Genomic DNA, 16,188 nt, shown 5'->3' with positions numbered 1-16,188 from the left:
GAAATGATTATGCCTGCCTTCTCAAATCATATTCCGATTCATAAAAAATATACATATGCAAGAAAATGGGCAGTAGCCCAAGCTCCTGCATTATATAAAAATCATGTAGGATGGGATGAGGACTCTCCTCCTCACAAAATCCAGTTAAAATGTCAACCCACTGCACAAAGGCAGTACCCAATTAAGCAAGAAGCTAAAAAGCAAGTCAGGGAGATCTTAGATCAACTTGAATACTAAGGGGTGATTGAAACATGCACCTCTCAAATGAACAATCCTTTGTTTCCTGTCTCCAAGCTAGACGATTCATATCGTCTAGTTTTGGACTACAGACATCTTAACTCATGTTGCAAAACATTTGCAGTACAAAACTCACACAGTGCAGCACTAATGAATAACATTGTGCGCAAAAAATACAAAACGACATTAGACATCTCTAATGGATTCTTTTGTCAAAACATTGCGCCTGAAAGCAGGTATTTGACCGCTTTCTCAATAATGGGGTCACACAAATTTCTGTCGACTCCCACAGGGATTCAAGAATAGCCCAGGATTATTCTCAGCAAAAGTAACAGAGTTACTACAAATATATGATGATGAGGCATTATCATATGTCGATGACATCTATCTCACAGATGATGACTTGGACACTCACTTGAAAAGAGTGAACACCATAATACTTGGGTTCGCAGCTGAGGGTTACAAATTCAACTTTAAAAAGTCACGAATTGCCCATCTAACAGTCCTGTTTTTAGGATATGAATTATCAAGTGAAGGCAAAAGCCTAGCGGACAATTTCTTAGAGAAATGCGCTGTCCTCCAAGCACCTAAAACGCTGAAGAACTTACAATCAATACTAGGTTTCCTGAATTTCGGAAGAACTTACATTCTAAACTATGCAGAGAGGGTTAAACCTCTCTATGAATTAATAAAACCTGATTTTAAACCAATCAATTGGACTCAAAAACACACAGAAATTTTGAGGTCATTGCAAACAGACATGTTAGCTAAAACAAAATTACAAACACGCGAAAACACACGCAACCTTGTAATCCGAGTCATCCCAGGAAGATGCGGATTCACGTACCTGACCTCTAATGAGGGAGAAACGGTACCAATAGCTTACAAATCACATTTGTACACAAAAGCTGAAATGAAATTCAGTTCAACTGAAAAAATTCTAACTGCGGTTTAGACTGCTGTAGCAAAAGAGAGAGCCCTAGCACACGGTAAACGAATAATAATCGTTACACCAATACCAGCCCTAGAAGCGGTAACAAAAGCAAGCATTCCAAATGCTAAGGCACTACATCCGAGATGGATCCAATGGGTTAATTCTCTTGCTGCAACAGACGTAGTATACGAATTTGATCCTAATTTAAAAACACAAGAATTTCTACAATATGAATATGAATGTCCTCTGCCGACTGAAATTCTGCCTCTACAACTTTACGCCTGTGTAATTTATACAGACGGATCAGCACAACCCGCAGTAGGGAGTAAGCAAGCTTACAGTGCTGCGTGCACGGTCGTTAAATGCCGGTGGCACGGAGGTAAATTGAGACCACTTGTAACTATGACTCAATCTATAAAAGATAGTTCAGCTACTAGCTTTAAAGATGGCGCTCGATATTGCGGATCGCGAATTCCCTGCAATAATAGTGTGCGATTCGCATTACTGCGTCAAATCTTACAATAATGACTTGCAGAACTGGGTTCAAAACGGTTTCAAAGATGACACAGGTGCCACAATAAACCATAAAAAGCTTTGGGAACAGGTAGGTCCTTTTACAGAAGGAACTACAAAAGACTCACGTGATCCATACACTGAGTCATCAGCGTGATGGCGTTCACGCTGCAGGGAATTAATTGGCTAACACAGCCACAGTGGAAGCAACTAATTCGGCTTCCGTAGCCACAAAAAAGCGTTCAGAAAAATACATAGACGGGGAAACCATGCTGGCGGTAAAAAAGTCTTCAAAAGGAGACTGTGCAGCATTACCCGTGAACTATCCACTCAATTATACATACATAATCGATGCAAACTCCGTTCCTTTTGCTCGTATCCCTGGAGTGGGGGATAGAGTAATTCCAAACACGAACAGGAGAATCTTCTTGATTCAAGAAGCACATATGGGATTAGGTCTAAGGCACCAGAAGATCAATGAATCTCTGAAAGAATTACAATCAGAATACTGGTGGCCGGGAATGAGCCTGCAACAACACAAATTTGCAATAAACTGTCCAAACTGCAACAGAGATCGCAGTGGCGAACCGGCCGAGTATTGCCATGGCTCTTCGTTTAGATAGCATAAGGCTATCTATACGCAAAAATCAAGCGTCCCATTATTCTTTTTTAAGACTAGATTCACTTAAAATGTGGCCACAGCCCTCGGCTGACGCCAGAACTGTTATAAAAGATTTGCGAGTCTATATCGGCACATACGCAACTGGCATGCTACATTCTAACCAGGGTCCTGCTTTTAGCTCTCGAGCTTATAAGGAGGCCATGACCAGCATGGGCATTGCATTGCGGTACTCGTGTCCCTTCCATCCTGAGGGAAATGGGATTGTGGAAAGAAAAAACCGGGACATAAAGCAATCTATAACGGCGAGGGTATTAGGTTCGGGTGATGGGTGGGTCCAACATTTAACAAGTGTCCAACGTAGTCTTAATAATCTGCCAAGAAATTCTCTAAAAGGTTTCAGTCCGTACGAACTATTGTTCGGGACTAGAATGCATATTCAGGACTTAGATAGTCAGACTTCAGTGGTAGAAGAAAAACGCTTTGATATCAAAGATCGTTTGGCTATTTTACAGGACTTAAATGAAACAAGAAAAGGCCTGAGCAACATAAAGTTAAAACAACAGCCAACAGCCACTAAAGAAAAACCACCTGTCCCAGAAAGGCCTGTCTGGATTCCAAAGATTGGGGATCTGGTCAGAGAGAAGATCGCGGTGAAGAAGGAATTTGGGCCTTCTTACAGAAAAGCAGTACCTGTCTTAGCTGTCAGCGGAACAAGATCAGTTGTACTACCGCCCCTTGCTGGTAAAAAGGAGAACCGAGTTGCATCAATCGACCTGGTAAAACCACAATCATGTGGCCAATAATAAGTAGTAGGCCCAGTGGACTCCCAAGAAGTAGCAGAGTACCAAAACTTGCTACAATACAAGAGGTTCAAACTGAGAGACTGATCACATTTGATAAACCTGCAGTGAATAAAAAAGGACTAAGCAACAATGCCATGGAACTTGTGCCTCTTGAAACGCAAATTGCAACAGTTCGTCAAGAAACACCAGTCTACAACGATGTAGCCTCAGACTATGCTAATGAAACTAAGAAAAATCCAAAAGCAAATGAAAATTCGGAAGCGATTCCAACAATTGACAGAACTGCATCTGGCTACTTCATCAATTTTGATGACTTTTCTGAGGATCCAAGCAAGCCTGAAGAACAGCCAACAACAAAAACTTTTAAAGACAAAGTAACAGAACTCTTTCATCAACTCAAAGAAACCTATCTGATTTCTCCATGGATTGAATTTTGGATTGTGTTAGGTGTACTTTTCCTCCTGCTTTGGCTCATCATGGTTCTTTGTTTAGGAAAATGTATTGAGGGAAAATGCAGTACAATGGACACAGCAAGTCAGAACATCAACTTGGTCCTAAAGCCACACAAGTCATCTCACATCGAGAAAAGAGAACTATCATCAGTGAATGTCACAGCCAATCCAATACCCGGTGGGGTAGCATGGGACAAAACGGATTACGAAATCTATGGCCCGGTCGAGCTCTTGAAATATCCACACCAGTTCAAGGTTTCATTAAGTGACTTTGTAAAACCGAGTACATTCTCTAATGATTGGGACTTTGAAAGTATTAATGATATGATGTCAGATTTAGTAATGTCAGCAACATTTACAGAACATGATTATTTACAGGGTTCATCAAATTATGAAGAAATGTATTGCTACAACCACTTTGCACATCACTATTTGCATAAATATGCTCAACCTAGAAATGTTTTTAATTATAATCAATGGGAACATTGTGCAACTCCACCAAAAGGTAGTTCGAAAACATTTTACGAGAAATTCCCATACTTCTCAGGGTTTAACACAAGTGAAGCAGAAACGTTTTATTTCAAACTGTTAAATAAGACAGGGGTGAAAACAATGCTGACAAATACTAAATTGATTTATTCAGAAACATTTTATGACAAAATGACTACATTTGGTTTTGATTTTTGGAAAAAGAACATTGAAACAAAAACAATCTGGGGTATCAAAGATTGGCAGGTCCAAGGTATAGAAGCATTATTTAGAGCCTGCATGATCCCAGAACAAATTCAACAGACAACCTGTCTTGGCCTAGCCAAAATTAAAGACTTAAACAAACCGTCTATTCCAAAGCCAACACCTGACAGTAATAGCACTACAGATGTTGAGATAGACGTATCCCATATTTTTAACTAAAACAGAACACATCCTGATTGGAAAAATGGTTGATCTGGCCCACAGACGCAAATAACTGTCAAGATAGATTCCTGAACAAAACACAGGGGTTAAAAATGACCAGGCCAGACCCAAGATACCCCCAGAGACAACATCCAGGGATAGTCACAACATACAGTGTAGGGAAACTCTGCCTCGAATGGCTAAAGACATCCACACTGGCTGAAATTAAGCAACACTTGACTTTACTTAAAGACGGTGCTGACTTGCGGGATTTCATAATAGGACCACGCAAACAGCGTCAAAAACGTTTCATAGCGACGGTATATACGCTACTTACAACGAAGCTTGGAAAGTGATGCAAATTAAAACAGCAGAAAAAATACGAGAAATTGATTGTATTAATTTGGAAAACTCATTTTCTGTGTGGACAATGGGTTAATGACTCTGTCCTCCAGAATATATTCACTGGACAGTATTGTATCCTCTGCCATTGATATCATAGAGCAGGACTTACTGATGTTACAACACGGTCAGTCCCAATTGCGTTCTATTGTACAGCTTGGCTGGACGTTGCAAAATCTGCGTTCAGGCTACGTGCCCTGGCGTTTAATCAACACAACGTCATTATTCTCTATCTTTAACCTTACTGATACACAAATCAGTTTGGCACAAAAAGGAGCAGACTATACGATTCTGAGCATTGAAAAACTTGAGAGATTACCATTGACAATGTCAGAAAGACCTGTCATTGAATGGATAATACACGGAATATTCACAATTCCGATAACAACTTTCCAATTTAAATGCTGCCAAGAGTATATACCAGCGGGCCAGTATGAAAGGTTGGGTAAAGGGTACATCAAGTCATCATGGAAATTACCTTATACACACACATGTTACAGTGAAAAGAAACAAAATGTATTTCTTAGTGGAAAAAATTGTAAACAATCACTAAGCGGTATACTTCTGTGTCAAGGTATTGACCTGCATGGGGCCTGTGAGGGGACTTCAAATAACCTTTCATGTCACCAGCACGGCACACCTGCAACACAAATAGAGCCATTCTTTAGACGACTTTCTAACGGGAGTTACATTCTAATAGTGGACCACAGCTGTTGTGGCATGGTGCCAGGAAAAGCCTATCTCGTCAGCGTGAGTTCCATGGTCACTTGCTGTATGCAAGTATTGTATCCAAACAGCACTCCAGACACGGAGGCAAAAAATTGGCCTTCTTTGAATATCTCTTCTATTCGAATTGATACTTTAAGCAGAATAAAGTCTGTTCTTTTACAGACAACTGTGCCCTTGACGTCATCAAAAGAAACGTATGATCTGCAAGTTGCAAGGACAACGGCAGAGATACATACCCTTTTATCAACAAAGTGCCCCGTGCATTTCGTAGAAATGCTAAGCCAAATCCTAAGTATGTCAGATACCACTGGTATCCCACATATATTTAAGACAATTTTTTCGGGACTGTTAACACCCTTCGAAACAGTTCTTGGCATTTTTCCTAATTTTGTCCATTCTGTCTTTGGCGGCCTACCACTTCTGTTGGGACTCGTAGCAGGCATTTTATTTTTGATCCTTCTGCTCCGATATGGCAAGCCAAGTCGCAGACAAGACTCCAGCAACGATGGAATAAACGATCCTAGCTATACGCTATCGGGACCGCATAACTAAAGTCCTTGGATTAGCCCGGCTAAGAGATCTGAATATGACCCGGTTTCTTTCATTCAGACCCATCTGGCAGAATTGCATCTTACCTGTGCTTCGATGTATGCTATGCGGAGAAGAATGCGTGTTGGACGTCTGTCTTACACTACCATCAGCAGTACCAATGGATACAGATACTTTGCTAAGTCCAGTAACGGCTCATGCATCGTGTTGTCCCCAGCGGCTACCCATTCTGATGAGGGCATTCGTTGAGACTTCACCACTACGATTAGGGGGTAGTGAAGTACGAGATGAGAGCAGCATCACCCAGGTACGACCTTCTGTGAGCATTGCTGATCCTGACATCGATGATAGCAATCATTCTCACGACTGCACTGTAGCGGCATTTTCAAACTTGGTCGAACTTTCACCTGAAGCCGTAGACAGTCTGAAATTATGTTCTCCCCTGAACAGAAAGAATAACTTTTTTAAGCAACGAGCACACAGTGTTCCCTGAACTCTGAATTCGGCCTTCAGCTTTGATAAACAAAAGCTACTGAAAATATTTGGAGCCGTTTTTCCCCTGAAAACGAAATTATTTTTTTCCACTTCCAAAATATTTACCTTTTTCTGGCACATGTACTCTGCTTAAAGTAGAACTATTCTTTGAGAACAGAGCTTCTATTTTTAGGAACTCTAGAGACAATATTTTACCTCAGCCTCTAGCATATGTACAGAATTTGTATTATTATGTGATGGAATGGTCTCGACCTTCTTTTCTGTATTAAGAGCCATTTCATGTGTAAATTTTCGCAATTCATTCAGCTGATATATATATGCATTTTTTAACTGAATGATACCACTGCTTGAAAACGTACAGTACCATTACTCATTTTCGTGAATTACCTTATACCATTTCAATATGCAAATTTATGTGTTTTGGGGTGGGTTGGAAAACACATGCATCATTATATGTTTACTATTGCTTAGTTTTAAGTAATGAGGGACATTAGATCGTGGAGTGGGTGTTGTAGTTCTATCTAGGACCCTAAATTCGATAGTCCTGATTTATGCCCTTATGTGGTTATAATCATTAATATCCTTATAAAGGCATAAGAATCATATCCATATTTAGTCATAGCCCATGCTGTCCAAATTAAGCAAGGCTACTTCCCCAGGCTCCTAGCAAGTACAACGAGTTCTGTAAACAAACCAAACCTCCAGCAACCTGGGAATTCCCCATTGCTTTTGTTTTGATTTCGTCCTGGAACTCCTGTGAGCACCCTAAGAACGGCCAGTTCTCAGTGACATCTTTATTGACGTCTTATGTCCAACCTTACGTCAAACCCGGCACCTTTCAGGTATAAATATACCAACGTTGCCTTAAGCAAACACACGGTGGTGGTTTTGGAGCAGAGCAGCTATCTACTTGCCCGAGAGCCCAGCTGATGCGAGAGCCCACGGACGCTGCCCCTCCTCTTTGACGCACTGAGAGGGACGCTGTCTTTTCTCCTGCCGAGAAATCCAGCTCCGGTGTTTCCAGATACCTTCGCGGGTTACTGGGATATCGAGTCCTGAGAGAGAGATACAAGACTTCCTGCTTTCTAAATACCCAGGTACGGAGCTGACTAAAACCTTAGAGAGAATTCTTGAGTCAGATTCTTGGCAAAACCAACTTAACTTAAACTGCTACTTACTTACTCCTTCCCACGTATTAGGCTTAGGTCAGGTACACCGTGGTAGGCGTATTTAGAAGCACCAGTTGAGTACGTTAGTCTATGTATATAAGTATGTATATATTTTTTCTATTTTAAAGTATCTTATGGCTAGGAAAACCATATCAATGCTTTTACAGTATTATTTCTTAATCCTCCTTTTACTGTACGCACTTTACTTTACTATGAGTATTGCAATTGGGGCAATTCATTTCTCTTGTATGAGAAAGAAGACTGCTCAATAAATAACACCTTTTATTGAAAACGCCCGTCTCTCTTTTCTCTGCACTCTGGTGAAACTAAGTATGCACACTTGACTGAGTGAAATAGCTGTCTATTTTCACACAACTCTAGAGATACACTCTTATTCTGAGGGAGCAAAGTTGTCATGTTATATGGTTGTCAGAAGCTAATCCCTTCTTGTCTATCCAGGGAGGTTAAACTCCTCCTCGTTTATTCGAGAAAGTTTCTAGTGACCTCTGAGCTAGCTGGCAAAACTTAAGTCTAATATAGTCAGTAGAGACCTAGTCGACCTCAGTCCTACGTCTACACTGCTGAATATATTATTCCAATGCGCAGAGCCTATTGGGAATATAGGAACTACACTACACAAGGACCAGCCCCCAAGGCCTCAGACCCCTGCCTGCGAGGGTCCGGACATCAAAGGGCCCCTGATCTATATCAAGGCCCGCCCAAGATCTAGCGGGCAGTTATATCCTGGACAAGAAAGCCCTGCTGATCTGATCGCGGCTTACCCTTGGGGAAAACTGAACTTCGGAACTCTTCGAGCCCTGCTGACGCTGTCGCGGCTCATCCTTGTAACTAACGGAACTGGAACATCGGAGCCCTGCTGACGCTGTTGCGGCTCATCCTCGTAACTACGGAACTGGAACATCGGAGCCCTGCTGACCTTGTCGGGCTCGATCTTGAACCTTAAAGAACTTCATCGAACCTCCTGAGCCCTGTGGACGTGGTCGCGGCTCCGCAAGAACTATCCTCCGGATCGAGCCCTGCTGACTCCGTCGCAGCTCGAGAAGCACTCTGGTCCAGCTGGACCATCGACGCTACCATCCCGAACTGAGTCGATCTGAAGTGAGTTGGACACCCAGTACGACCATCATCTGTCGTATCCCCCCGGCTAAAGGATTGAGAGCTGTGCGCAGGGTACGCTTCGTACTGGCCGAAAGACTAAGACTGTCCCGCTTCCCTTTACCCGAATCTCTGAAACTTTACGATCCTTCGATCGCTTGTAAATAAGAGTGCTAATTCCTTCTTCTGTTCATAAAGATCTTACTACTGAAAACCCACGGTGTGGTGTCCGTTCGTAGGTGTGGTGTGATCTCAGTGTGTACGATTCGATACTCGAAGTCCTCCCCGGGGGGACCTCACGTTAAGGCTCTGCATTATTGGTGGGAGAGGTCGGTCACGGAGTAGTCGGAGAGACATAGCCTGACCTCTGGGTCCGCCCCTTCTAACACTGCTGCATGCTGCAGGCCACACACTGCTGCACGCTGCCTGGCCACACACTGCTGCATGCATCGCACACTGCTGCACACTGCTGCACGCCTCACACTGCTGCACGCCACACACTGCTGCACGCCACACACTGCTGCACGCCACACACTGCTGCACGCCACACACTGCTGCACGCCACACACTGCTGCACGCCACACACTGCTGCACGCCACACACTGCTGCACGCCACACACTGCTGCACGCCACACACTGCTGCACGCCACACACTGCTGCACGCCACACACTGCTGCACGCCACACACTGCTGCAAGCCAGACACAAACATCTTTTACTTGCAAAATGTGTTTTCTTTTTTGCAAACTGTAAATCAAAGTCACAGCCACATATTTTACGTACATACCCATTGCATAACTAAGATTTTTTTTAAAAGATGCAAAATACATACATCAATATTTATTAACTACTACTTCAACACCATTATCTATCATTTAACTTTTTAATACACCTACGCATTACATGTCATTGTATTTCAGTATAATTGCAATTCCATAACTAGCACTAACATTGCGATTTTCAATGACAACTGCTCAAACTTTAATAATGCGAAACCTGTTGCATTTCCAATGCTTGTTTATATGTAAAATCATTGTAATAGAGAGCACCCAGTATTGGGAGAATGATGTACAACAGAAGGCAAATGGTAAATGACTAAGGTATGGGAGGAAGAACAGAATTGTCAACATTACCTTATTCTGGGCATCAATGTGTGCGCCGTGCTCTAGAAGCTTTGCTGAGAAAGAGACACTTGGAATGCGGGCAGAAAAATGAAGGGCAGTGTTGCCATTGATGTCCATGAGATTTGGATCTGCATCATGTTCCAGCAGTATAGTTGCACAACTCTCCTGTTGGCACTGAACTGCCTGTAAATGGTACAGAAGAAAGAGAGGAGTTAACGCTCCGTTTCCTTTTTCCCAGTCTTACGAATTTAGTGACTAGTACGGATTTCGTTTTAATACTAGTTAAGCAGATGTGAGACTAGAATAGATCTACAAAGGGCATAGCAAATCACCTGCAACTTCAGGTTACATTTTATTAGCACTTAAAAATTAATAAAAACAGTAAACATAACACACCATAAATCAAGAATGCATCAATCGTAGACCATAGCATGGTAGGTGCAGCTATGTTAAGCACAGCATAGGAAAAGGACTAAAACAATATGCATAGACAATACACACCAAGGAGCAATGACAACATTGCTATGAGGCTCCGGAGTTCTTGCCACTCATGCATTCTGTGCGCCATCATCCTCAGCATCAACTAAGCTGCCCCGATAACTGCTAGGTATCCTCAGACCTGCATTTTCAGGCAAGACAACTAGTTAGAAGTCTCCCCTTGCTCTTTGACTTCGTGCATTTTCCGATTCACTGCTTACATTAGTGTGGATAAGAGAGGGTATGAAAAAGGGTTGTTGAAGTTAAGGGCATAACATATTTCCGATAGGACTGCCAAAGCGTTACCTCAAAGGGCCACCACCTAGATACGGTAGGCCACAATTGAACAGCAACAGGCACAACCCATTACAGATAAAGGGAGAAGATATGGATATTTGGAGCACTTTGATAAAATGAGTAAGAACTTATAGCAGACCGCCTTGAAGATTTTCCTTGTAAAGGCACACACCGAGCACCGCAGTTTCAGAGGGATTTATCCCCTGACTGATCTCGCCAAGCCCTGGAAGGATACTACAACACTCAATTTCATTACAAGAACGGAGGCTACATTATGCAATGTCTTTTATTGCAATCTCCAAGCAGCCGCATATGTAATAATACAAAGGTTCCAGAAAAGAACATTGAAACAAGGTAAAAGGTATGACATGACAACAATCTGCCTCTTTTAAATGCGGCTCAGAGCAGATAAGTAATCTCTTTCCTCACTTTGAATTACCTCTATTTTGATAATTAGTGGGTTGTTGGTGGCCTAATCCCCACCCCACCCCCTCCCCTCACCACACTGATCTCCAATTTATGGAGATCTCCCGCCCCCTCACCCCTGTATTCGGGAATATTGCCTTCACCTCTTTTGAATTGTGTATTTGTGTAATTATATCCGAACACCCTTCTTTTACAGCGAAAAACTAAAGTATTCTTTAGTTCGAGTTATCCATTACCTTTTATTTCTGCTTATGCCCTCGCCCACATTCGCGCGCTAATGGTGCTCAGTTTACTCTCCCTCGCTCGCTCCCTAATGACTGCCTTGCTGACTAAGGGGCTTTCCTCTTCATGCTCGCGATCGTCAGTTGACGATCAGCTGTTTGCTTTCCAAGCCTCCGAAAGGACGCATTTCTTAAGAAAGGTTCTCAGTTACCCATAAATCGCTATTTACTCTTTTAGATATAAAAAATAAAAAATTTAAAAAAAAAGAGAAGGGGGAGGATAGCTCACCCCTATCATAATAACTTGATTGCATAAAAAAAGTGGTGTAAGATCATCAAAAATTATCAGGGAATCTCCCCAAAAAAAAAAGAAAAAAGAGGAAAAATGTCTGACTGATTCAGAGCAGGCTAGCGCCTCCTTTCCGAGCTTTGACAAAGAAAGCTTTAGGTTAATGCCACAGAAAGAAATGAGGTCATGCATGTTAGAGACTCTTGGACAGGTTATGCCCCACAAAAGACCTCTTCCTTCTCAAGAGGACGAATTTGATGGGGTGCCTGCTTGTGATGATCTACACTTAAGGGGTAAACGAACTAAGAAATGTAATAATATTGAACTTCCTACCCCTATGAGCACTGGAGGTCCTAGCACCTCTTCAGATATGGGAGGTCTTAGCACCTCAAATCTAATTGGAGGTCCTCGCACCTCAATACCGAAGGGTGTTCCTAGCGGCACAACAACTATGGGTGCCCATCGCGGCCCAAGTAACTCGGATGCCCTTAGCGGCACATTATCTCATAGTGCTCAGCATATCATGGGAGATGACCCCTCTAACCTAAACGATGAAATTTCAGATGTACCTGACGAGTACATCCTGGATCTAGACGATGAAGACGATGACCTCTTCAACACAGAGGATGAGCCCCCTGCATCCTCCAAAGACAATATTCTAGACCCCTTAGGGGAAGTGATGTTTTCTCCCTTAAACTTAAAACATCCCAGAGCTTCACAATGGTCCCCACAGGATCATGTTTCAAAATTAATTAAAAAGTGGATTTGTAATCCCCTAGAAAGGGAGACTAGAAATATTCTTTGATCCCCTAGAAAGGGAGACTAGAAATATTCTTAGAGTCGAATGCTTAAGGCCTTCAATCGAAGATAAAACCTGTCAAACTCCCAATCTAGACCCTGAGCTTATAAAATGTATTTTTAGGCTTGGTCGTGATCCTAGAAAGGGGATAGAAAAATCATTTGAAGGTTGCCAGGACCGTCTTTTAGATGTCCTTGGCCCCCTTACTAGAATCCGACTCCGCAGAAGAAAGCCACCTCCATGGTACGCCTCTTAATACAGATCTTGTCAGAGGTTGGAGCCAAAGAGCCCTTATACTCTTGGGCGACGCTAACGCGAGCATCAATGCTGAAAGGCATAGACTAATTCTCTATAAGCTTGACCCCAAGCTTTCAGATATGGCCGACAAAGAGCCATCTTCACATCCTAAAGGCCTCCTTTTCGGAGAAGAACTCATCAAGTCGCTTGGGAAATAGGTTTCAACTTTTACGGCCCTTGATAAGGCTCAACAGAATATGAAAAGGGTCTTTACCAGTAACCTTTTTGGAAGGGCTGGGAGAAGGGGCCTTTCTTCCGGCCGATTTAACCAGAGGCCCGATCAGAGGTCCCGTGGCTTTGGACGGGGATACCAACAATTTAACACTCCTACCTTCTAACCTCAGCGTGGGAGAGGAAACTGCTCAAGAGGATCGAGATCTCGTGGTTCATTCAACTCCAATCCACCAAGTAAGTCCTCCTCTCCTACCCCCTACCCCTTCTATCCCCTTAAAGGTGGGAGGCAGACTCAAACTCTTTTTCAAAAATTGGAAGCTAATAACTCAAGATCCATGGGTCCTGAACACTGTCAAGGGATTTATGATAGACTTTGTTCAAGTTCCCTTCCAAACCTCCTTCCCAAGAGACATACCTATCTCCTTGGAAAAGGAAAAAATAGTAGAAGAGGAGATATCCTCTGTGCTCCAAAAAGGTGCAATAACAGAGGTTCCCTTGGATTCTTTAACATTCATAAGTACATTATTCCTCGTAGAGAAAAAAGGGAAATGTTGGAGACCTGTAATACATTTGAAAAATCTTAACAAATTTTTAATCTACAGTCATTTGAAGATGGAGGGTATCCACCTCCTGAGAGACCTTCTCTTGAAAGAAGACTGGTTGGTCAAACTAGATTTAAAGGACGCGTATTTCACCATTCCAATGGCCGTGATCCACCAGCCTTTTCTCCAATTTATGTGGAAAAATCATCAGAGGCCAGGTGGAAACACTTGACATTCACACTATTTTGATCAGAGCACACTAGGACAGTGTACTTGCCTCAACAGCACGCCAGAGTATTCGTTTATAAACATTTCAGAAAAAGTTTCAAAATAAGGAGTGCTCCCCTTCCTTTATTAGAATTGAAAAATCATCTTTACCAGTTCCAGGCCCTTCCTTTTGGTCTTTCTTCTGCCCCATGGTGCTTTACCAAGGTCATGAGGGCGGTGGCGTCTTTTCTGAGGGAACAAGGTATTCGCCTTACCATTTATCTCGACGACATTCTGATAATGTCTCAAGACCTTCAACAAATTCTCCTAGATCTGGAAACGGTTATGAATCTTCTAGAAAGTCTAGGATTCATTATCAACAGAGAAAAGTCTATCCTGACTCCCTCGAAATCACTGGAGTTTCTCGGTTTCACCCTGGATACCTCCAAGTGTCTCCTTCTTCTACCTTCCATCAAAATATCAAAGATCAAGAAAGAGATAAGGCATGTCTTAAAACAAAAGGATCTTCCGTTGAGGGAAATAGCCAGACTCCTAGGTCTTCTCTCTTCTTCTATTCAAGCGATTTTTCCAGGTCCTCTGAATTATCAGGCCTTACAAAGGAAAAAAGGAAGAGATCTAAGATCCGGTCTCTGTTACGAAGATCGAATTACGCTTGACAAGGATGCCAAATCAGAACTAATCTGGTAGCTAGACATCCTAGAAGCGTGGAATGGGAAAGCAATCTTCGGTTCAGAACCGGATTTTGTTTTGGAATCAGATGCTTTCCTTCACGGTTGGGGTGCATGCCTTTTGGACCAGAACACAGGAAGGATCTGGTCTCAAGAGGAATCATCTCACCACATACATTTTCTGGAACTTACGGCTGGCCTTTATGCTCTTATGAGATTCAAACATTCCCTCCAGGGGAGGTTGGTCATTTTAAAGATGGACAATATGTCCGCGGTGGCTTACATCAATCGTTTGGGAGGTACCAAATCTGCCGATCTCTCCAATCTAGCCGGGAGACTCTGGATGTTCTGTCTAGAACACAAAATTGCCCTCAGAGCGGAATACTTCCCAGGGAAATCGAACATCTCTGCTGATTGGAATTCCAGATTCCTATTGAATCACAGCGACTGGAGGCTCAACGTCTCTGTTTTCAGTTCGCTGAACTTGATTTGGGGCCCTTTCGAGATGGACCTTTTTGCGAGCCGTCTCACATCTCAACTAGAGCATTACTTCAGCTGGATGCCGGACCCTGGTGCTCTAGCAGTGAATGTCTTTCTACAACCCTGGTCAGGGATCAACGCATAGGCCTTTCCTCCCTTTGCCATGATCCAAAGAGTTCTACAGAAAGTGAGACAAGACAAGGCTCGACAAATCCACTCGACTGCTCGTATTTGCGAGGTAAATTTTATGAGGTCGAGCTATTTTTAGGTCCTACTCGCCCTTTCTGGCAAGTAGGAAAACATACTAACTTTTGTCCTCCGTCTTTGAAAACGGAGCAAATGTGAAATGATAGCAAGATTTAAAGGCCTTTTTATTGCTCACAAAGCAAATGAGCAATAAATATGCCTTTAAATCTTGTTATCTTGTCACATTTGCTCCGGTTTCAGAGACGGAGGTCAAGTAGGTTACTGTTAGGTCGAGGAGTTTTTTTAAAGTACTAGACCTGCAGGACTAGTACAATTTTTCAGATTTCTCGAGCCCTGCAAGACCAATGCTCACTCGTCCTGATAACTCCGTTTTGGCCATCCCAGGCATGGTTCCCCACCACTCTGGAACTGGCATACGATCTTCCCTTCCTGATCCCTTCTCTAGAGAATCTCCTTACAGAGGTAAACGGAGATTCCCATCTCCTAACCCAAACAGGGAGTTTGAACCTTCTTGCTTGGAAAGTGTCGGGAGATTCAACGAAATCTCAGGACTTTCGTCATAGGCTGCAACTCTCCTCAGAGAATCTTGGGCACCAGGCACTCACTACAGATACAATAACATTTGGAAATTATGGGTTCGTTGGTGCCTGGAAAGGAATTTGGATTCCCTACAGGCACCTATCGTTGATGTGGTGAACTTTCTGGTCGAACTATTTGATAAAGGTTTAAGTTATAGATCTATCAATTGTTATAGATCTGCCATCTCTGCAGGTCATGTACTTGTCAACGGTAAGATAGTTGGTAAAAATGTCATTGTTTGTAGAGTGATGAAGAGCATTCGACTAAAAAGACCCCCAAAACCCAAATACGATACCCTCTGGGATGTGAACTTGATTCTAGATCTTTTCATCTCCTGGCCTGATAATTCTCTTCTGAACAGAAAACTTCTCTCCATCAAGCTTGCAACTCTTCTTTGTCTTATCTCTTGTCGTAGAGTGTCTGACGTTTAAGCTCTGGAGATCTTTAACAGATTTTACAACATATT

At 42.6% G+C, this 16,188-nt stretch overlaps 1 protein-coding gene across 10 annotated transcripts in view; it reads right to left on the bottom strand.

Moving 5' to 3' along the window:
• The window catches only part of ANKRD26 (ankyrin repeat domain 26), a 1,096,841-nt gene that overhangs the window by 969,521 nt on the left and 111,132 nt on the right, over positions 1 to 16,188 (bottom strand). For all 10 annotated transcript variants that reach the window (XM_078674324.1, XM_078674330.1, XM_078674326.1 and 7 more), the window contains exon 3: positions 10,048 to 10,221. In XM_078674324.1, the coding sequence (XP_078530450.1) occupies positions 10,048 to 10,221 (174 nt within the window). The remainder of the gene's footprint in view (positions 1 to 10,047; positions 10,222 to 16,188) is intronic.

Source organism: Lissotriton helveticus, chromosome 1_1, assembly GCF_964261635.1.
Source record: "Lissotriton helveticus chromosome 1_1, aLisHel1.1, whole genome shotgun sequence".
Taxonomy (NCBI): Eukaryota; Metazoa; Chordata; class Amphibia; order Caudata; family Salamandridae; genus Lissotriton; species Lissotriton helveticus.
This window is presented reverse-complemented; position numbering and strand designations above follow the sequence as displayed.